Below are 24,653 nucleotides of genomic sequence, written 5' to 3' on the forward strand. Positions count from 1 at the left end.
TTGGTTAGTTAAATTTCAGGAAAATGATTGGTTAAGGTATAGCTAAGCAGAACTCAAGTTTTACTATATAGTCTGCAGTCAATCAGGAAGTGGGTGGGTGGGTGGGGGAAATGGGAACAGGGAATGGGGGTGGGGAAACTGGAATCATGTTTGGCTAAGGGTAGGAATGGGACACAGGTGTAAGGCTCTGTGGTGTCAGAGCTAGGAAGGGGGACACTAAGGAAGGAAACTGGAATCATGGTTGCTGGAAGTTCACCCCAAAAACATCGAATTGTTTGCACCTTTGGACTTCGGGTATTGTTGCTCTCTCTTCATGCGAGAAGGACCAGGGAAGTAAGTGGGTGAGGGAATAAGCCCCCTAATAATCTACATTAGAATATTAAGACGGCTTAACTAAGTAGCTCAGGGATGTGAAAAATGCAAACCCCTCAGTAGCATAGCTAAGCTGATCTAACCCCCAGCGTAGACAGCACTAGGTCAACGGTCAAATTAGTCTGTCAATCTAGGAAAGGTGGATTATCTATCTCGATGGGAGAACCCCTCCTGTTGGTGTAGGTAGTGTCTACACCAACTGTAGTGCTACTGTGGTGCAGCTGTGTCGCTCTAGCATTTCAAATGTAGACAAACCCTAAGGCTGAGAAATTACTCGATTTTTGTCTACGAGGTAACTGCATCGTCACTGCTCCCAGCACAGCTCCCAATAGCTTCTATTCCTTCAATACCTTGGAGGTGGGAGAGTGGACCATCCTGGCCAGTAACTTCACAGTATATCTCACTGGTCTACCCTTCACCTTTTTGAGTAAGGCCATTTTCTGCCTTCCAGTCACCCATCTCATCATCAAGAATCAGGAGGGGATTATTATCCAGTTCATCTCCCAGAGCCTAAACTGCAAGGTCAAACCAGGAACAGATTTCCTAACCCCCTTAGCTTCCAAGGCACAACTGTGAACCCAAACAGCATATACTGCACACCCAAAAATCCCAATCTAGCTGTCCTCATGCACACACTATTTACCATCTCTGAGACCAGGAAGAACCTCAAGGAGAGGTAATCAGAAATCCATGCCCCCCCCCCCCCCCCCCCCCCCCGCTGCCAACTAACATAGCCCCTCTGGAATATGAACAATAATCACTTGTTTTGTTTTCCTAATTCCCCAGACACAACACCTGCAGCAGCCACACCTTCAAAGTCAGGACTCTATCAATGGCTGAGAGACTGGCTAACCTGAGGGTGAAGAAACAGAAAACTCAGGATGAAATGTTCACAAACCTCTTTACAGACTCCCCAAAATTTTGAAAACAGAGAGCTGAAGGCTGTATTTGAGGTAGGAGAGGGAAAAAGACAGGGAGTTATCAAGAGAAAGCGCTGCAGTGGTCCGAGATAGTATTGCCATGGTAAAAGACACTGTAGAGAAAGATGGGGAGATGCAAAGACAACTTCTGGAAGCAATACAGAGGCAGAATGTTCTGTTGCAGCACATGCTACTAGTGGGCACACAGGCAACCCAGTGCCCTCCACCAGGACCCAGCTATGTTCTGCAGGCCCTCGACAAAATATGTTCCCCTCTGTACCACTGCAGTTGTTTTCCCAGATGCCATTCCCCTTCCTGGACCAAGTTCACAACAGTGAGAATGATTACACCATCACACAATTACAACAATTACACAACTACAACCCATCTCATTTGTGCCAATTCAATTGATAACCTTGAGCTCCAACACTCAATGATGGAACGCAGAACAACAAGCAGAAGCAGGACATCTGTGAATTGGAGAGCCGCTTCCCACTGCTGTGTTCTCCCCTCCACCGGACTTCATCATTTAACAGATTTGTTTCACTGTTGCTTTAATTAAAGGTTTATTTTTGGTTTTTATCTACTAAATTGTGCTTAATAATTAAAGCAGATAAAATTCATTCAAAAAGTGTCAGTTCTGCAGGGGACACAGAAAAAACAAACTTTGCATAAGTCATAGGTTTTTACAAAAGTATAAAGGCTAGACACAAGATGAAAATAAGGACTGCCACAGTGTGCACTTCTAGCACCCATAAGAGACTGCAGTGCTCACAATCCATTTCCCAACCCCCGCCACCAAGGGATAACAGCTGGATGTATAGCTACACATTTTCAAGCCCGAGACTCAAAGTAAGAGCAATAAGCATCCCCAATAGTATTGTCCTAGCTATTTCAATCGTCTAGTGCAGTGCTTCTCAAACTATCTGATGTGGGGGACCGGCAATTTTTTTTCTAACGTAAGCGCAGACCGACAGCCGATGGCTCGCGGACCGGGACTGGTCCGCGGACCACCACTTTGAGTAGCACTGGTCTAGTGGACCCCTTGCTGGTTGTTCAAAACACTGAACAAGTCTCGGCACTTCAGCCTCCCACCCATCATTAAGGCTTTCTCCCTTGCTCTCACAAATATTGGGCAAAATATAACATGCAGCTATAATCATAGGCAAGATTTTTTTCTGCAGCTTTCAACCTAGCTCATAAATAGTGTCACCACCCTTGCAGGCAGCCAAAATGCACACTCCACTTTCATTCTGCAGCTACTGAGATAATAGTAGATAACAGTTCCTTCCTTCTGTCCAAGTTGTCTGTAAATGACTATTAGCCAGTGCTAGAAAACTGTGTAATCAACGTGTTAGTCAAATATATACACTAAATACTGGTTTCAGAGTATCAGCCGTGTTAGTCTGTATCTGCAAAAAGAACAAGGAGTACCTGTGGCACCTTAGACACTAACAAATTTATCAGAGCATAAGCTTTTGTGGGCTACAGCCCACTTCATCGGATGCATAGAGTGGAACATATAGTAAGTAGATTGTATATATATCTATCTACTTACTATATGTTTATAATTACTTTTTGTAGTGCTAAAAAATACAAAAAGTAATTTTATAATTATATGATTATAATTTTCTATTTAAAAGGATTTGTGATTTTACAATATTTATAAGAACCACTATTATATTAGTTCAGTAAAGCTGTTAAAATCATGTAATTTTAATTTTCCAAGGTATATACAGTTCCTGGATGTGCACAATAATCAAATGTTAAGTTTTCTAAAGAGAAATAGCAAAGCTTCTAGTGCATAGAACAATATACTTTAATATCTTTTGCCAACAAGTTGATTGGTAATTTTGTTCTGTACAATCTTTGCCGAACCCTTTTCACTGTTTGTCATTCTTCAATTTATAAAACTTTAGTTTGTTTAAAGGAAGTAATTTTTTTTCATATTCAGTTGAAATATTAGCTCTTCATTAGCTAGGGAAAAATACTGCGGTGTGTGAAATACACACCATATACTGCTAAGGATTTCTTTGCTAGCATTATTACACTATAGGTAGAAACTAGACACTGGCTGGGTAAAAGACAAGAGGTCACAACTTGAATAAAACGCAATTTGTTAGATAGCTTTAAACCACTCTCTGCAGTCAGAGTGCCAGACAATATAGGCTAACAGATACAGGTCTGCTGGGCTCAAGCACAAGCCCTTTATTTTGCCTTTTACCTAAGAGGAAGAGTTGGGTTCTCTAAGACCAGCAATGAGATTTCCCTTCCCTGGCCCTTTTAAAAACCCTGTTCCTGGAATTTACAGCAGGAAATATTAGTGAGTACTCTTCTTCGCACAGTTGTGACAGTGATAATCTTCACAAATTTATGCATACCTGAAGACCGTCTGATGGCACCATTTTCTCCTATCCTGAAATAACCTGCAGATCTGTGGTTTCCTCATTCTCATTTGTGTATATGTTGAGGCAGGGGTGGCAAGTTATGTGGGCTTATGCTGCCGGAATATTCAGGGCCCGGGGGTCCGACTCCACCAATGTTCGGAGCTGGGTCTCTCCCATCAACCCTACCTGCTGCCTCTGGGTGATTTTTAATGGCCCAGGGGCTGCTGCTGCCACCACCAGCAGAGCAGTGGGGCTAAGGCGGCTTCCTGCCTGCCCTCACTCCACGCCGCTCCCGGAAGCGTCCAGCATGTCCCTGTGGCCCGGGGTGGATACGGGAGAGGGTGTCTCCAAGCACCAACTGCGCAGCTCCCATTGGCCTGGAAGTGCAGCCAATGGGAGCTGCGGGGGCGGTGCCTGTGGGCAGCAGTACACAGAGAACTCCTGCCCCGCCGCCTAGGAGCTGCTGCCAGAGGGGTGTGTGGATTGCTTTCGGGAGCCGCCAGAGGTAAGCGTCACACCCCGCAACCTCTCCTGCACCCCAACCCCCAGCCCAGAGCCTGCACCCAAACTCCCTCCCAGAGCCTGCATCCCGTACCCCCTTTTACACCCCACCCCCCGCCCCAGCCCAAGCCCAAACCTCACACTCAAAGTCCCTCCCAGAGCCTGACCCTTCCCTCCTCCCACACCCCAACCCCCTGCCCCAGTTCAGAGCCCACACCCAAACTCCCTCCCAGAGCCCGCACCCCCTCCTGCACCCCAACCCCCTGCATTCCTCCTGCTCCCAAACTCCCTCCCAGAGCCTTAGGCAGGCGTGGGCGGGGGGGGGGAATTGGACCCATTCTGGGCACCACCAAAAAAATTTACAAACCTGCCGCCCTTGTGTTGAGGGAGTGAGGGAGGAGATGGGTTCCCTCCATAGAGGAAACTGAACTCCTTTACGCTGTGTTTCCTGGAGGAGGGGGTGCAGGAGGTTAAGGGATATCCACTTGAATAACCCCTGAATTGATGGTTTTCAGATTGCTACATAGTTCCTTTCCTGCTAGACCAGGAGGAACCAAAATTCCTATTGAATTCTGTGGTCTCTGCCCCATATTTTCCATTGTGCTGGTGGGTTTTTTTTGTTTGTTTTTTAAAAGCATAGTTTCAACCACTTGTCATAAGGGCTGAATGGAAGTAGAAAAAATGGTATACCTTATATTGTGATTTGGGGGGTGGACAGTAGTTTCCTCTTCTGACCACATCTTCTCCCCCACTCCTTGCCCCTCTTTCTCATATTGCCCAAGGCTCCCCTGTCCCCCTTTTCCCAGGAGGACTTCTCTCTTCTTGTCTGTCTCCCTATCCATGAAGCAAGAAATTTCCTCAGATGAGTGAAGCAGCTGATACACTGAGACAGCAGGGAAACTGGAAACTGTGGTGTCTCAGCTACAGCGCAACAACAGAAATCTCTAGCATGGTATGTAGGCAGCTACACCATCACTTTGGACGTAGGATATGGGGACATTCTGACCCTCATAATCAGAATAAGACTCTTACCAAATATGTGGCTGTTTTGCTTCTGTTCAACGGGGGGTGGTGAATCTCACCTCAAACCATACTGGAAATTAGACACCCCTCATTTTTATTTAACCATCTATCAAGGATTACCTGGTAATGTAAGAGAGCCTAAATGTGAGATTAAAGATCAAATTGCAATTAACGTACATTGCACAGCTGCAAATATTCACACAATACCGAGACTCAAATACAAACTGGGGATAGCTCTGCTGCTAACAACACCCCCCCCCCCCCCCAAATGGTTACGAGCTAGCCAGTAGGAATCCTTGGATAAAGTTTTCAACAGTTTAGCATGTGATTGGAATGAGAAGCCCAATTTATAGTCCATGCTTTCTCTTGTGGCTTCCAGAAATATAGGATGACCCTGTCCCCATGAGGAATTCTCAGAGCTGGAGTAGAGAAGATCAGAGAGGTGGCTCTCCAATTGTCTTTCTACTTGCCACAACCAGGTCCATTTATTAATTGCTAGATCTTTGCTTAGTTACATTTTAGAATACCTTTGCTAATTAACTTCAGAAAAATAAAAGTGTTTATAGTGCAAATTATTTATAAAAGCAGGGACAGAAATAGTTAATTAAAATGTAGGCATCTTCTCTAATTTAAACTACTACTTTGCCTATTTTACAGAATATTGGGGTCTGGGATTAAGGTTAAATATTTTAACAGTATGGTAATTAGCAGGTGGAACAATTTACTAGGGTGATTGTATTGTTTCCTTCACTTGAATTCTTTAAATGAAGATTGGATGTCTTTCCGAGAGATGTGCTGAGTCTCAACCAGATGTTATAGATCTCATGCAGGAAATACTATGTGAAATTCTGTGGTCTGTCTCATACAAGAGGTCAGAATAGATGATCATAATGGTCCCTTCTGACCTTAAATCCATGAAACTATAAATATTGAATTAAGGATAGAAAAATCTTCAGAAAAATCATGAAACTTACATCAGTATAATCCTGATTTTCATTCATTTGGGAATAGTATATTTTTATCTGTTACTGTTTGAAAGATTGATTTTTTTAATTTTTTTTTTTTTTGAAGTTGGACTGTAGTACAGAATCGAAATAGATTTGGAAATACTCATGTTCTCCTAGTTCATCTTCAAAGCATACCTTGGATAGAAAAATATTTTTTTAAATAATCTGCATGTTAATTTATTTTTAAATTCTTTAATTGACACAGAGTGAAGTCCACATTTTATTTCTTTAGCTATGTCATGATAATTATCAATTCTGAATTTAAAAAAAAAATCATTTTATTGTTAGTAGCTATTTTGAGCTGATTTTAGTTTTTAATATCAGTAGCTATTCTGAGGACACTGCAAAGAATTTTAAGGCTGATTGCTACTTTTTATTGTAACAGAATGAAATTTATCAGAATAATAAAATATATCATTGGTTACACCTGTTTATCACCCCCTATCTGAATTCCACATAGACAGTGTAAATTGACTGCCGAAATCCCTCTCCAGATGTTAATAGTGGTAATGAACTCATTTGACTTGGAATCCTTGTGGCACCTTAGAGACTAACATATTTATTTGGGCATAAGCTTTCCTGGGCTATAACTCACTTAATCAGATGTATGGAGTGAAAAACACAGTAATCAGGTATAAATATACAGCACATGAAAAGATGGGAGTTGCCTTACCAAGTGGGGTGTCAGTGCTAACGAGGCCAATTCAATTAGGGTGGATGTGCCCCATTCCCAACGGTTGACAAGAAGGGGGTGAATATCAACAGAGGGAATTAGCTTCTTTAGCACTACAAAAAGTTACCTTACCAACTGCGAGGTCTGTCTAACGAGACAATTCAATTAACAGTAAGATACCCAGGGAGGAAAAGAACTTTTGTAGTGGTAATGAGAGTGGCCCATTTCAAGCAGTTGACAAGAAGGTGAGAGTAAGAGTAGGGGGAAATTAGTATGCGGGAGTGACGGGGCAAGGCCAGATGGCTATAGGAAAGTAGTGAGAAACAGGTATGTTAGCCCCAGGCTAAACAAATCCCAGTTACCATGGTAGCCAAATAGCAGTTGCTCCAGGTTAATCAAACCCCTGGGGCCAGTTAAGATCCTTCCAGAAAGCAGTAAAGACAGCTAGGTTGATTGGGACATCCGAAGCCAATCAGGGGCTGGCTGAAACCAGTTAAAAGCTTCCTTCTTAGTGAGGTGGGGCATGTGTGTCAGGAGCTGTAGGAGGAAGCCACACTGCTGGAGAAAAGGAGCAGTACAAACCCTATCAGGCACAAGAAAGGAGGCCCTGAGATAAGGGTGACGTAGATATTGAGAAAGTGGGGGCTGCTGTGGGAAAGAGGCCCAGGGAATTGCACTCGTCCTATTTCCGAAAAGTCAGCTACAAAGAGCTGCTACTAAGAGGGTCCCTGGGCTGGAGCCCGGAGTAAAGGGCGGGCCCGGGCTCCCCTCCCCGACTAATCACTGAGACTGCAAGACAACAGAGACTGTGTGAGGGAGGATAGCTTCTCCTCACCTCCCTTTCTGGCTTAAGATGAAAATGGCTCAGTAGTCTGTGACCCTTGCCTCTAGAGAGAGAAGGGCTACATGAAGGGTCACAGTGAGCCTCTGAGCCTAGCGTGATCCACCAGGAAGTGCCGGACCCACTGAGACAAGGTCAGAGCTTTGTCACAGGGGAAATTAGGTTTAGGTTTTGTAATGACCCAACCACTCCAAGTCTTTATTCAGGCCTAGTTTGATGGCGTCTAGTTTGCAAATTAATTCCAGTTCTGCAGTTTCACACTGGAGTCTGTTTTTGAAGATTTGGGGACAATTTATACCTTCAAGTCAGCGAGACTGCTATGGGTACAGACATGCCCCATAGTTTGCCAACATTTTTATGGATGACTTAGAAAAACGCTTCCTCAGCTCTCCTCCCCTGCAGCCCCTACTCTATTTGCGCTACATTGATGACATCTTCATCATCTGGACCCATGGGATGGAGGCCCTTGAGGAATTCCATCAGGATTTCAACAATTTCCACCCCAACATCAACCTCAGACTGGACCAGTCCACACAAGAGGTCCACTTCCTAGACACGACAGTGCTAACAAGCGATGGTCACATAAACCCCACCCTATACGGAAACCTACTGACAGCTATGCTTACTTACATGCCGCCAGCTTTCATCCAGACCACACCACACGATCCATTGTCTACAGCCAAGCTCTACGATACAACCGCATTTGCTCCGATCCCTCAGACAAAGACAAACACCTACAGGATCACTATCAAGCATTCTTAAAACTATAATACCCATCTGGTGAAGTGAAAAAACAGATCGACAGAGCCAGAAGAGTTCCCAGAAGTCACCTACTTCAGGACAGGCCCAACAAAGAAAATAACAGAACGTCACTAGCTGTCACCTTCAGCCCCCAACTAAAACCTCTCCAACGCATCAAGGATCTACAACCTATCCTGAAGGATGACCCATCGCTCTCACAAATCTTGGGAGACAGGCCAGTCCTTGCCTACAGACAGCCCCCCAGCCTGAAGCAAATACTCACCAGCAACCACACGTCACACAACAGAACCACTAACCCAGGAACCTATCCTTGCAACAAAGCCCGTTGCCAACTGTGCCCACATATCTATTCAAGGGACACCATCATAGGGCCTAATCACAGCAGCCACACTATCAGAGGCTCGTTCACCTGCACATCTACCAATGTGATATATGCCATCATGTGCCAGCAATGCCCCTCTGCCATGTACATTGGTCAAACTGGACAGTTTCTACGTAAAAGAATAAATGGACACAAATCAGATGTCAAGAATTATAACATTCATAAACCAGTCAGAGAACACTTCAATCTCTCTGATCACTCGATCTCTGACCTAAAAGTTGCAATATTACAACAAAAAGACTTCAAAAACAGACTCCAACGAGAGACTGCTGAATTGGAATTAATTTGCAAACTGGATAAAATTAACTCAGGCTTGAATAGAGACTGGGAGTGGATGAGTCATTACACAAAGTAAAACTATTTCCCCATGTTTACCCCCCGCCCCACTGTTCCTCAGATGTTCTTGTTAACTGCTGGAAATGGCCCACCTTGATTATCACTACAGAAGGTTTTCTCCCCCCCACACCCCGCTCTCCTGCTGGTATTAGCTCATCTTAAGTGATCACTCCCCTTACAGTGTGTATAACACCGTTGTTTCATGTTCTCTGTGTATATAAATCTCCTCACTGTATTTTCCACTGAATGCATCTGATGAAGTGAGCTGTAGTTCACGAGAGCTTATGCTCAGATAAATTGGTTAGTCTCTAAGGTGCCACAAGTACTCCTTTTCTTTTTACTATTTAGTTTGTTTTTTACTGTGCAAATATTTGTAATTAAAAATAATAATACAAAGAGCACTGTACACACATATTCTGTGTGCTAATTGAAATCAATATATTTGAAAATGAAGAAAACATCCAAAAATATTTAAATAAATGGTATTCTATTATTCTTTAACAGTGTGATTAATCTCGATTAATTTTTTTAATCGCTCAACAGCCCTATTAACAACTGAATTGTATGAAGAAAACCAAATATGGTAAACTGATTGGAAAACCATACAGGTAATAACTTTTCAGAAACAATTTGTATGACTATTGTAACTCACAACCTATATTGTCAAACTGCTGTATTCCTTCACCTTTTATATTTGTCACCTTCTATTGTAATATTTACATAAAAATAATGTATAGATTTAACAATTGTTTATTAATGTCAGTAACTAATATTTTTGAAAGATTATATAAATGGATATCTAATAAGGATGTGCCACTCAAAAAAGATATTGTCTTCAGGTTTTATTCCACTATCTGAAATATTTTAAATACATTGCAGACTTGGCATACTTTTCATAGGCTGACTATTTCTTTAAAATTTCACTGATAACTGTTTTGGAGATTTGTCATGCATAAGCTGATGACGTAACATCAACCCTATGATAAATGAGGGATCTGCTGTATAAGAGAGAAGTTGTCATCTACATTTGAACGTGATGGATCCAAAAGGTATGTTTGTGGGGTGGGGCCATCCTTCAGTGCCTAAGAACTTGTGAGGACAGACTCACGCACTTCAGTTAAATTAACCTTTACAGACAAAAAACAGTTAGCCACAATCAGCCATTAAATTGATAGTAAACATCTTTCTATTAATTTTTCTATCCTGATTAATAGAGAAATTTGGTTTCCACACGTCCAGTAAGGAAGATAACATTCAGTAAGTCTGCAACTGCAAAATGGGACAGGTAACTGCATTGTTTTTGGAGAGCAATTTCAAAAGTGTTAAACAGTCTTCATTTAAAATCAAAACATTTTTCTCCTCATGTAAGATCAAGCTTATTGTTTTATTTATACAGATATATTATTCCCTTAAAGGAATAACTGACTTAATGTATTTGGACTGTCCAGGAGAGGACTGGGCAGTACAAGAAATACATTTCTGGGGAAAATCTGGGACTGCGAATATGTTGGGGTCATCCTGCAGTATAACCAAAGCAGATGAGAGTCAGAATGTAACCCAAGTGTGACTGGCAGACTGCAGTTACACACAGACTCTCAGGGTGCATGCTAGAAGGTTTTTTGAGAGTGGCCTAGCTGGGAGCTAATATCAGTAAGATATTGTAAGGCACCCAAGGTTGCAGGGCAGGGGTGACACAGACCCTCACTGGTCTGGACTGCACACTAGTATGTCACAACCTCCATTACAAGGAACTGTGAAACACAGGCATAAACAGAATTTTCACTGACTTCCAGCTTCCTAGAAGCGTTAGGACTTCTGAGAATCTGACCTACAGCTTCCAAGTCCTAGCTTCCATCTACAGATCTTGAATACTGTTTTTGCAGCTGTGAAGTGCACTAGGACAAGTTTTATCCCAATTAATTCAATATGTAGAAACAAATGCTGTCTAGCATATAGATGTGTAACCTCACAGACTCCTTCCTGGTGGGTTAGCACAAGTTGGCAAACTCACTGGAACGATGACACAGATATTAGCTCAGGAACAAAAAAACATCTATTTATTTATTAATAAATGTTTATTAATAAAGTGTTTATTAAAGCAATTCTTAAATTTGAGGGGCTAAAGTCCCTCCAATCATTCAGTTGTTTATGCCCACAGTGGAGGAATGCCCCTCAAAGTAGCTAAATGAATATATCCAACCTGAGACATCCACAGCACAACTGAGGGTATTACTAAGAAGAAATTGAGCAGCCATCAAGGCAAAGTAATAATCTCACACAACCCTACTGGTAACGTGGGGCACCCTTTCAATAAATGAGGTTATTATAAGGTGAATGAGGACTGTTGCCGTGAGTGTGGAACCTGAAATCACAACCCATGCAGCATGAATTCAAACAATGTTCTTAATGTTCAAAGTGTAACCAACAGAAACATTAAAAATTAGAGGTTTTTTGGTCAAACTGATTTTCAATAGGATTCACTAGATTTCTGAAGTACAGTCTAATCAAGCATGTAAGCAATCCAGAAGTCAGGGTGTCAACCTGAAAAGGTTCAGGTGGATAGTCTTACAAAAATCTGAGGACTATAAATCTTTGGTCTTGACCAAAGTCTTGTAGACTGGACAAATAGCTGTCAACTCCAGGATCCTGATGTGGAGCTTTCATCTCCTGCAGAGTCCAAAAACCTTGAAAAGCCAGAAAACAAGGTGAATATCCCTCTCCATTATACCAGTCCATCAATTAAAAAAAAAAAAAAGTTGACCTTCTGGGACCACACTGCCATGGCACTGAGTTCCCACTGAGTTATGTCTTCTGATACTTTAGTCCTGGAACCTATTATACTGACAGGGCAGGAACATCTTGCATTTACATTCTTCATTTTGGCACATCAGACAATCTGTGTCGGGTGCAAGTGCACCAGTAACGTTCTCAATGTTTTAAACTTACCTGACTTTAAGTATTCAGGGAGCAACAATGTTTGACATGAAAACACTTAATTTTGACATGAAAACACTGGGATTCTCAAGTTAAATTAGTAACGCCAATTGCTTAGAATTGTTGGGGAGGAGAACCACCTATAGTATTCGCATATATTTGCACGAAAAAAAAATGACTCACCTCTGAAACATCCTGTTACCTTTGGATGATGATGCCCTAGAGAAATACTTTTAAATAACTCTGAAATCCACACACGCTGCAGATTTGAACGATTTTGAAAAAGGTTTTAGTCAGAAAGTAATTTTAAGTAATAACTTCAATAGCAACGCACATGGGATCCTGATACAAATATTATAGGTTAAGGATTTAACAGAGTTTTAAAAGTGCAATTCTATTTAAAACTGAGTTTCAAAAGGCAACAATGTAAATTTCCATATATTTATTGCCTCTCAATGACCTGCACATCAAATCTGATCAATTTACAAATAAAATAACTTTGTGATTATATTTATAAAAATTGCTTATCCTGCAAATTTAACCTCGAATCAGAAATTCAAGGTAGGTTCTTGTTGAGTCACACATCCCAAACTAGAAACCTGCATTCAGAATGTTGTGCAACCCACAACAGAATCAAGCTCACTCTTCCAGAGCTGCATTGCCACTTAAGTGCTAACAGGAGTAAACAGTACTAAATACTTGTTTTAGTCATTAAATAGCTATGACTCTGAATACTCAGAGTTGACTGAGGTGGAGCCAAATTTTACATACCCAACCTCAGAGTAAAACTACACCTTATTAAAAAAAAATAACTTGTGACAGTTCAAGTTAGTTGACCTACTGTGGTAAAGTTTAGCTTTATCTGAAATATTGTATTGTCAAAACAAAAAGGCTATATTGACAAAGCAGCGAGCTGCTGAAGCCCTTCCCCACTGGAGCCTTTCCCCACTGTTGAAGACTTTCCTTGCAGCAGGGAAAGACTGGCAGCAGGGAGCAGTGGACACAAAACTACTAAAAATAGCAGTGTAGATAAGGAAGGAACTGTTTGAATGTAGAGAGCCGTGAAGGGTACATACCCTAAGGGTTTCAGCAGTTCCTTACTCTACCCACCTAAGCAGTGCCTCCCCATTGCTATTTGTACCCAAACGTGCAGCATATGTACTCTATATGCCACTGTAATTCACGTGCAGTGTAGACATACCCCGACTTTGCTTCCAACACCTACCATTTGTGCTGTTTCCCATTGCACCATTCTCTTACCATCTTTGCAGAGGTTAAAATCACGTCCTTCCAGATCTCCATACCAAACTCAAAAGGAACTTTACCTTGTGCACCATACCCAGCAGCCACAACTCCTGATAGGAAGCCTCTGTCTATTTCCTGATATCATGATTCACTCAACTCAGAAACATGGACTAAGAATATGTTTCTTACTTGTTGTCTAGCCCTTGATCCATCTTCATTCCATTCCTCCCTTCAAACTGTCTGAACTCACTCTCCCTGTTCATTTTGATTTTCACACTCATTCCTTCCACTCCATTTTTTCAATTTTTGCCTGCATTTTATGAAGTTTCCCTCTCCCTGTATCCATTTCCCAGTTCAATTCCTTACTGTCCCCCACATCCACACCAACAAGTCCCTCCCAGAAACCCATAACTTATATTTTTATAATATAATGTAAATATACTAAAAGACTATCAAAAACAGAACTGACAAGTTTCAGGGCAATTGGCACACTAATTACTTTGCTTTTATGTTATGTCCTTTCCCCCCAGCCTCTGTGTTTTTCTAAGATTATATGCTCTTCACGGCAGGTATTGTCTTCCTAGGTTTCTTCAGCCCCCAGCACATTGTGGGTGTCACTATACTATAAATATGTAGTAGTAAACTATTCACATTCATAACAGTAAATCTTTGATCATTTGAAAATAGAAATATTTGTACAGTACAACACTGGTACAATGGATCCCTGATCCTGACCAAGGCCTCTGAGTTATACAGTAAGATAAAGCACAATAACCTCCATGTAAAAAAAAGATATTAAATCAATAATGTTTATAAAGCCAACTGAGGAAAGCATGTGCTCAGGGCACTGTATAAGCAATTAAAATATGACACTTTTATTATAAACATAAAAGAGATCATAGAAAACCAAATTGAATATTGAAGAACTAACCAAGATGGCAACATTTAAACAAAAGGAAAGGTGGGGGGAAACTTCTTACATGGCACTGAAATTGATTAAAACAGAAAACTACTATGGAAGTGTGATGGTGTGTCCACCCTACACAGGACTGGAAGGGATTAAGGTGGCCTGCTAGCCTATTAACTCCAGGGACTGCACCGGGAGAAAGAGCCAAAGAGCAGGTGTCATAAAAATAAAGGGAAGGGTAAATCCCTTTAAAATCCCTCCTGGCAAGAGGAAAAATCCTCTCACCTCTAAAGGGTTAAGAAGCTAAAGGTAACCTCGCTGGCACCTGACCAAAATGACCAATGAGGAGACAAGATACTTTCAAAAGCTGGGAGGAGGGAGAAAAACAAACGGTCTGTGTCTGTCTGTATGCTGCTTTTACCGGGGACAGAACAGGAATGGAGTCTTAGAACTTTTAGTAAGTAATCTAGCTAGGTATGTGTTAGATTATGATTTCTTTAAATGGCTGAGAAAAGAGCTGTACTGAATAGAATGACTATCGCTGTCTGTGTGTCTTTTTTGTAACTTAAGGTTTTGCCTAGAGGGATTCTCTATGTTTTGAATCTAATTACCCTGTAAGGTATCTACCATCCTGATTTTACAGAGGTGATTCCTTTACTTTTATTAAAAGTCTTCTTGTAAGAAAACTGAATGCTTTTTCATTGTTCTAAGATCCAAGAGTTTGGGTCTGTGGTCACCTATGGAAATTGGTGAGGATTTTTACCAAACCTTTCCCAGGAAGTGGGGTGCAAGGGTTGGGAGGATTTTGGGGGGAAAGATGTGTCCAAACTACGTTTCCCAGTAAACCCAGTTAGAGTTTGGTGGTGGCAGTGGAAATTCCAAGGGCAAAGGGTAAAATTAATTTGTACCTTGGGGAGTTTTAACCTAAGCTGGTAAAAGTAAGCTTAGGAGGTTTTCATGCAGGTCTCCACATCTGTACCCTAGAGTTCAGAGTGGGGAAGGAACCTTGACAGCAGGGAATTGACTTCAAGCAGGTCAGCTGTGCAGGAAGAGGCGGGGCCTATAAAGCCAGGATGCTGGCAACAGACAGTGACACAGCATGCGACCATGGGAAGAGGTGTCTTCCTCGAGAGCTAATCCCCAGAGTGACCAGAAGGATGTGCCAGACAAATGCCGAGTGGCGAGCCCCATCACAGAAAGTTATAACTTTTTTTTTTAAAAACTTCACTATAGCATCAAGTTGAAGGAAAAAGATAGACTAAGAGAAAACTCTCATCACAAGCATCTTTCACAACAGTAGCAAAGAGCACAGAAATATAAATTCTAAATAAACTCAGTTCTGATTTTAGCATTCTCTTACTCCAAATGCTGTTCAATAAAAATTTTCTAAAATGATTTCAGAAACTCTTAATATAATATTTAACTAAAATAACATCCTTCATTGACATATTTGAAAACAATTTCATATTTACATAAAACCTTATCACTAATTATTCACCTAATATAAAAATTGTAGCTGTCAATACAGTACATCTCAATATAATTAAATCAATATAATTTTGCATACACAATTAAGTATTCTGTAACTGCAGTTTTAAAAAATCATTAGTGTGATTCATCAGGCATCACCTATCAGAGTGGTTTCATCATTACGTCATTGTACAAACAGCCAAGAACTAAATTTAAAAAAAACAAAAACAAAAAAAAAACAAGAAAGTTAATCCTGTATTTATCACAGCATATTCAACAGATCACTAATAAGAAGTCTTTCAATAAATCTAAAAATGAAACTAAAAATATTTTTTTCTGCAAAACAAGAAGTACATCCTTAGCATATAAGCTGAATATCCTTTAAATGCATCAGAAAGGTCAGTTACAATATATTTTTGGATTTAAATTTTAAAATACCTTTTTTATATAGTTCAACTGTCATGTCTACTTTAACATATTACATAGGCTTAATGTTTAAGCAGATGTACTACTGAATACAGTGGATTAACTCAAACATCACACAAAAACCTGGAGCAACCCAGTTAGGGTGCACAGAGAAGCTAATATTTTGCGTCCCTACTATCAATATTCTTAATTTGTTAGCTGGTACACACCAATAGTTCCAAGATCAAAGGGTTGTAGCACACCCACTCAACCATATTCTAATTTTTGATGTGTTGCACACTTCCCTATTTTAAGGTCTGCTATTGAGTGACATACGGTTATTGCACAACCATGAAAGTAATGTCTGTAAAACTGAAAGTACTGGGATACTATAGTTTGCTAGCTAGCAAAGACAGAAGATTAGCATAGATCCTCAAACCAACATTTAGACATTTAGCACCTAGAAATAAACTTTCCAAAAAGAATGTTAAACACACAGTATGGTGCAATTAAGTACATCAATTGTGTGCACATAAAAATATTTTCCCAAGTGGAACTTAAAAAACTTGCAGTTTAAAATGGAAGTAACTTGCGTAGAGGCAGGTAGGTGTGAAATTGCCATTGAAACGTGTAAATTCGCAATTAAAATACATTTTTGTGCTTACAATTGACGAATTATCACCATCTTTTTGTTCAAAAGTCCCCCCTCCTACTCGTGCCCTTTTTTCCCAGTACATACTGTTGAACAATGGCCTTTGTTACCTAAAACAAATGAACACGGTGAATTTAACTAAAGCCAAGACTATTCATCTGGATCACTATGAACAGCCATGCTTAATGAAATACAACATACTCCATAACTATGAATATCAAACAAGGCCCTCTTTAAAGATGCTGAGGCCTGTCTGACAAGTTTGCTGTCCAATGTAATCAAAATAAACAAGAAAAGTGACTTGTTTTAAGCTTAGACTTTCAGTTAGGCAATACCAAAATAACTAATGTAAAACTAATGTAAAAATATTGGCTTTTTTTTTTTTTTTTTTTTTACACCATTCAAAGACAGCAGCAGGACTTCATGCCTCAGGGGAGTAAATAAAAATGCCAGCAGCAAGCAGAGTGGTGGGAATTTGCATGTCCTTAACAAACCATGAATCTTACTTTTAAAGTGATAGAGAATGCTTTAATCTCAATTTTTTTTTCAAAGTAGCTAGTACAAAGTTGTCAGCAGAAATACTTTCCTAAACAATACATTGATCTAAATAATTAAATGACCTTTACTCACACTACTAGCAACACCACAATATTTTCCCTTAAGCCTAATTGGCCAAGATAATATTATCTCCCTATTTTTACGAAGGATAACATACCTCATATTCAATATTTTTAATCTGGCAAATAAACCTCAAATTGTCACATTTTCCTCGTTTCTTTTTTTTTTCTTTTCTTTTTTTTTTTTTTTTTTTTTAATAAAGGATCATATACACACTCATAATCCAACAAGAAAACCATCCAACAGTTTCCTAGGACTGTTCACAGTGGAGAAAACAAAACAAAAACACTGGAGTACTACTTTGCTATTTTAAAAAACACATTATTGAACTGTTAATATTACAAATTATGAACTAGAGAAGATAGCTGCAATATTCCATTTATTTATACATTTATATTGTTTTCCATCTATTTATCTCACACACACACACAAACACACAACACACACACAAAATAAACAGACCTAGTTTTGATGGGGTTCTTAATTTTTTTAATGTGTAAAAATATTTTCTTAAGGTTTTATAATTAATGTATAAGACCCCAGTCCTGAAATCTGATCTGTGCTGATCATAGAATATCAGGGTTGGAAGGGACCTCAGGAGGTCATCTAGTCCAACCCCCTGCTCAAAGCAGGGCCAATCCCCAATTTTTGCCCCAGATCCCTAAATGGCCCCCTCAAGGATTGAACTCACAACCCTGGGTTTAGCAGGCCAATGCTCAAACCACTGAGCGATCCTTCCCCACAAAAGGCGATTCTTTTGGGATTTGTATGAGTGCAAGAATCCATCAGCACAGGCTGATTTGCAGGAGACTAAGTGCATCACATAGGTTACACTCAATCTGTGAACTGTATTATATGATATTTACCTTTTTCTTCAGATCCAACCCCACATGTGACGTGCAAGTTACATGGTAACATTTCAAACACCTTAAAAATTTTACTAAAATAAAATTTTACTAAATTTTTTACTAAATTTTACTAAAATAATATGTATGTCAATCAATAGTGTCCTTACAGCTTGTTGTAGTAATCTTAACTATACTGAATTTAGCTGCTATATGTAGGCATTAAATTGGCATTAAAAAACAAGCTCTTATTTTGCCACTTTCATTTTCTTTCAGCAAGGACTGCTTCCTGCTTACGACAAATTTGTAGAAAATGCCAAGTAACTTTTCCAAGACAAGCAAGTGAGGTAAGATCTTTCATTGGACCAACTTCTGTAAGCAAAAGAGACAACCTTCACACTCTACGCCACAGTAGAGTATAAGAAGCAGGTGGACATGATTTAAAACAGAGAAAACAGGCTTACGTTAGAGATATTAACAAGTAGGGCTGTCGATTAATCAAAGTTAACTCACACGATTAACACAACCAAATTAATGGTGATTTATTGCAGTCTTAATTGCGCTGTTAAACAATATTGTACCAACTGAAATTTATTAAATGTGTGTGGATGTTTTCGATTTAGTTGGTGTTAGTCCTGCTTTGAGCAGGGGATTAAAGGACCTCCTGAGGTCTCTTCCAACCCTAATATTCTATGATTCTATGATACATTTTTTTAATATATTGATTTAAATTACAACACAGAATATAAAGTGTATAGCTCTCACTTAATATTATTTTTATTACAAATATTTGCATTGTAAAAATTATGAATGAAAGAAATCATATTTTTCCATTCACCTCATACAAGTACCATAATGCAATCTCTATCACAAAACTGCAACTTAAAATGTACATTTTTTTCAACATAACTGCACTCAAAAATAAAACAATGTTAAAACTTTAGAGCCCACAAGTCCACTCAGTCCTACTTCTTATTCAGCCAATCACTAACACAAACAAGTTTGTTTACATTTACGGGACATAATGCTGTCCGTTTCTTATTTATGTCATCTGAAAGTGAAAAAAGGCATTCGCACAGCACTTCTGTAGCAAGCATTACAAAGTATTTATGAGCCAGATATGCTAAACATTCATATGCCCCTTCATGCTTCAGCCACCATTCCAGTGGACATGCTTCCATGCTGACGCCGCTTGCGAAAAAACAATGTGTAATTTAAATTTTGCCTGAACTTCTTGGGGGAGAACAGTATGTCTCCTGCTCTGTTTTACCCACATTCTGCCATATATTTCATATTATAGCAGTCTCAGATGATGACCCAACACATGTTGTTCATTTTAAGAACGCTTTCACTACTGATTTGACAAAACACAAAGAAGTTACCAATGTTAGATTTCTAAAGATAGCTACAGTACTCGACCCAAGGTTTAAGAATCTGAAGTGCCTTCCAAAATCTGAGAGGGATGAGGTGTAGGGCATGCTTTCAGAAGTCTGAAAAGAGCAACTCTCCAATGCGGAAACTACAGAACCTGAACCACCGAAAAAGAAAATCAACCTTCTGCTGGTTTCAGAGTAGCAGCCGTGTTAGTCTGTATCCGCAAAAAGAAAAGGAGGACTTGTGGCACCTTAGAGACTAACAAATTTATCTGACTCAGATGATGAAAGTGAATGTATGTCAGTCTGCACCGCTTTGGATAGTTATCGAGCAGAACCTGTCATCAGCATGGACGCAAGTCCTCTGGATTGGTGGTTGAAGATAAAGGGACATATGAATCTTTAGTGCATATGGCATGTAAATATCTTGCAACATTGGCTACAACAATGCCATGCTAATGTTTGTTCTCACTTACAGGTGACACTGTAAACAAGAAGCAGGCAGCATTATTTCCTGCAAATGTAAACAAACTTGTTCGTCTGAGTGACTCATTGAACAAGCAGCAGCACTGAATGGACTTGTAGGCTCTGAAGTTTTATATTGTTTTATTTTTGAATGCACTTTTTTTGTACATAATTCTACATTTGTAAGTTCAACTTTCATGATAAAGAGTTTGCATTACAGTACTTGCATGAGATGAATTGAAAAATACTATTTCTTTTGTTTTTACAGCACAAATATTTGTAATAAAAAATAAATATGAAGTGAGCACTGTACACTGTGTTCTGTTTTGTAACTGAAATCAATATATTTTAAAATGTAGAAAACATCCAAAAATATTTAAATGGTATTCTATTATTGTTTAACAGAGTGATTAATCACAATTTTTTAAATCTCTTGACAGCCCAATTAAGAAGGATTTTCCCATTGATAGTACCACTACCTAATTGCACCAACAGGCTATAAATTAGAATGTGTCCCACTGTGTCAGGCATTGTACAGATAATGAGATAGTCCATGACTTCCACAGCTTACATCCAAAAGACAAGATTCAGCTATTGGCAAAACAAATGATGAGAGGGAGTGGCAGAGTGAAGAAAAGGGAGTGAAATGAACGACAGTTTAAGACAAAGATGAACATTCTTGGAATAAAAATATGTATGAAACACTGATGTATAATAATAATGAGCTAGCTGTATTCAACTGTAAGCTCTTTCAGGCAAAGACCATGTCTCTCTATGTTTGTACAACTGATTTTACTTTAACAGAAGTAGTAAACAAACAAGTGGATGAATTAGATGGAGCAATGATTCTATAACTTCAAATTTTGTGTCTCCTATAAAAATATTACATTAATTAAATTCGTAAGATCTTCCTTAATCACGATTCATTAGAAGCTCTGTTTTAACTCAGAGATTTTTTTCTTCTATGAATGAAGAAGCTTGGCTGTTTAAAGTCTGATGCAATGTTCTGCAGTACACACAGGACAGTTATTTTAAGAGAGGAGCTGTGATCCATGAGACTGGGTTAATGAAGGCTGCTTGAGTCGCTAATGTAATGCATTCACACGCAAGAGTAAATATAACTTTTCATATGCTGGTAATCCATTATGACTAGCAAGCAGTCTTCACAGATTTCATCTACACAAGCAGCTACTTATTTTGTTAAGGTTCTTCCCTCCATTATTCATTTAGTGAGCACCAGAATCAATGATGTTAGCAAGAACATGCACAAAAGTTCTGTTAGCAAAATACAGTTGTGTGAATACAATTTTCCCTCCACAAATTGAATTTGTGGTTATGGTATTTTTGTTACTGTTACATTTTGTGTAATCCACCAGATTATAAAAAAGTAAGCATCAACTACTCTGCTCTTCAGTCTAATTTGACTTTTACCTACAGCATGGTAAGGGAAGTCTGCTGCTGTATCTCATAGGGTGTGTTTGAAATGAAGACGCTCCTCTGACATTCTGAAAGAGCACAAGGTACTGCCAATCAATCTTAACTGGGCAGTGAATTTCCCTTGTTTTTTTCAGTCAGTGGTGGGGGGGGGGGGAGGGAAGAAGAGGGAGAAGAGTACCTGTGTGAGGCAGGAATAAGGGGTCTTCCTGGGAATACTTGATTACCACTCAGCTCTGCCCTCCCCCTGGCTCCTGCACATCTCCAGCATGGCTAGAGAGTCTGAGGAAGGAAGCTGGTAACCAGCTTGTGAAGAGCCTATCTACAAGCTGGAGGCAACAACGGGGAGCAGAAAGAGAGAAGCCCTAGGATTCGCTATTCCATTTTGGGGCTGGTGTAAGGGGACAGGGTTATGCACAATCCTCTACAGGATAGGAAGACTACAGATGTGTGAATTGCCCCATTCATTTTGATGGCATGTTCTCAGCTAAATGAGAACAGCCCCTGGATATGAATTCAGCCTGCCAATAATTTAGAGGTGTGAAATGCCCCTTTCATCTTAATGTGTTCTCCCCTTCTTCCAAAGCCAACTCCAGTTCTTGTTATTGGGCACCAAATTGTTGTGCTCAATGGACAATCAATTTTCAAGATAATCTTTCTATGTATGTGGAATTCAGAGCAAACTGAACATTAAAATCAGCTTATTTGGAGGCTTTATCTGAGGAACTTCTTTGACTCACCATTGCCTGGATGAGACACAGTACTTTTCAAGATATCTGATTACATATGTGGATTTTGGAGAATTTAGTGACAAAAGCAGAAAAAAATGAAATGGAAAATGCAAAACAAACCCCACAACATTAAGGATACTGTTGTTAAACATTTATATTACAGGTCCATTGTGTTAGGTGCTGTACAGACAAAGTAAACGATACTCCCTACATCAAAGAGCTTGCAATATAAAAATTAAAGCTTTATTATGTTCATTCGTTTCCACATTTTATTGCACTTTCCTGCCAGAAGACTATGTAGGAGTTTAAAACATAGGCCTAGAAACTTAACTTTATGTACGTTTTCAAAATCCATTGACCAACATGTTTATTTTTTTTTAACTAAACAGAATTAAAAAAAAAAAAAGCCAAACACATATTCCACCTGCTCCTTATGTTTTAGGAGATATTTCTCTATTTAAGTTTTATGCTCAGTCTTTTCCATCTCTGCTAACCAGAACCTTACTTGAACACGATTCTTCCAACCAGTTCTCTTGACCTGCCCCATTAGAATGTAAGTTTGTATAGATACAAACTGAACATAATAAACAGATTGAGTGGGAGGAGTGCTCACACAAATCAACCTCCACAGTAAACCGTTCCATTTATTCTTCCTGCCACACTTCCCAGTTGTTTTCATAAGGCTTATCTCCTTTTCATCATCAAATGGGAGTCAAGTAACTTCCTTCAAAGCTGACACTAATGCAGCTTTGTGAATCAGCCAGTGAAAAGTGATAAGAAAACAACAGGACTGTAGTACACAATTCAGGCAGTTTCACATACATAGGTTTGGCTCTTCTTTTTCTGCTGGAATCTGTCCAACAGGAGGCACAGCATGGATTTTTAATGATTGATGCTTTCAAATGTTTTGTACATAATCTACAGTACTGTGTATTGTATTATAATGATTCCTCAGAGATGAAGGGTGGGTGAGTTAATATCTTTTATTGGACCAACTTCCAATGGTGAAAGAGAGAAGCTTTTGAGCTAAATAGAGGTGGCTACAACTACACTGCAAATAATCATTCTTCATGTATTCTGAACCACAGATCCATTAAGTCTTAGTGCTTAGACTTTGCTACCCAGCTGATGTTCCTATGTTTAAAGAATGTTTTAACAGTATATTCACATGCTGCTTGTATATTTCCTTGTATTTTAAGACACGCAGCACTTTACGCTGTTCAAATATAGGGGTTTTTTTCCCCATTGAAAATAATGAGTTTGTTTTGGTGCTGAATTTAAAGAAAGTAAATTTTAGAGTTTAACTATGCAGAATGCATACAGTTAATTAGGTTAATTTAAGATGTTAGAATCTACCAATATACATGTTTTTTCAGATGACAGTATGAAAAAACTGAAAAGGAATCATAGGAATATCAGGGTTGGAAGGGACCTCAGGAGGTCATCTAGTCCAACCCCCTGTTCAAAGCAGGACCAATCCCCAACTAAATCATCCCAGCCAGAGCTTTGTCAAGCCTGACCTTAAAAACTTCTAAGGAAGGAGATTCTACCACCTCCCTAGGTAACGCATTCCAGTGTTTCACCACCCTCCTAGTGAAAAAGTTTTTCCTAATATCCAACCTAAACCTCCCCCACTGCAACTTGAGACCATTACTCCTCGTTCTGTCATCTGCTACCACTGAGAACAGTCTAGATCCATCCTCTTTGGAACCCCCTTTCAGGTAGTTGAAAGCAGCTATCAAATCCCCCCTCATTCCTTTCTTCCGCAGACTAAACAATCCCAGTTCCCTCAGCTTCTCCTCAGAAGTCATGTGCTCCTGTCCCCTAATAATTTTTGTTGCCCTCCGCTGGACTCTTTCCAATTTTTCCACATCCTTCTTGTAGTGTGGGGCCAAAACTGGACACAGTACTCCAGATGAGGCCTCACCAATGTCGAATAGAGGGGAACGATCACGTCCCTTGATCTGCTGGCAATGCCCCTACTTATACATCCCAAAATGCCACTGGCCTTCTTGGCAAACACGGCACACTCATGTTCCTTGGGCCCTAAAATTTACTTACCTTGGAAGTACTACCATAGAGAAAATTTTGCCTTTGGGGTTGTAACTGTCACACACACACACACACACACACTTTTTAAAATCAGAATAATAATTTAGTTACAGTAAGACTCAAAGTAAACAAAATGGTGTTGGTGCACTTTTGGTAGAGTTGGTGTAAATACCTGGACTTGTACACTGATTGTTACACAATTTAAATAAAACATATATTGAAGAAAGGACAAATGAAAAACAGGCTTATTTGGAAACAAGAAGATAATCTGAGACAATTGTAAATGTGATTTATATTCTGAGCTGGATTACTTTAACA

At 39.6% G+C, this 24,653-nt stretch overlaps 1 protein-coding gene across 8 annotated transcripts in view; it reads right to left on the reverse strand.

The window, feature by feature from the left end:
• The window catches only part of TBC1D22A (TBC1 domain family member 22A), a 448,171-nt gene that overhangs the window by 200,187 nt on the left and 223,331 nt on the right, over positions 1 to 24,653 (reverse strand). The window contains exon 11 of one of the 8 annotated variants that reach the window (XM_037889083.2): positions 11,288 to 11,888. The exons of the other annotated variants lie outside the window; for them this stretch is intronic. Within the exon in view, the coding sequence (XP_037745011.1) occupies positions 11,770 to 11,888 (119 nt within the window). The 3' untranslated portion in view covers positions 11,288 to 11,769. Of the gene's footprint in view, positions 1 to 11,287; positions 11,889 to 24,653 lie in introns of those variants that run through there. 8 annotated transcript variants of the gene reach the window in all.

This window comes from Chelonia mydas, chromosome 1 (assembly GCF_015237465.2).
Source record: "Chelonia mydas isolate rCheMyd1 chromosome 1, rCheMyd1.pri.v2, whole genome shotgun sequence".
Lineage (NCBI taxonomy): Eukaryota > Metazoa > Chordata > Testudines > Cheloniidae > Chelonia > Chelonia mydas.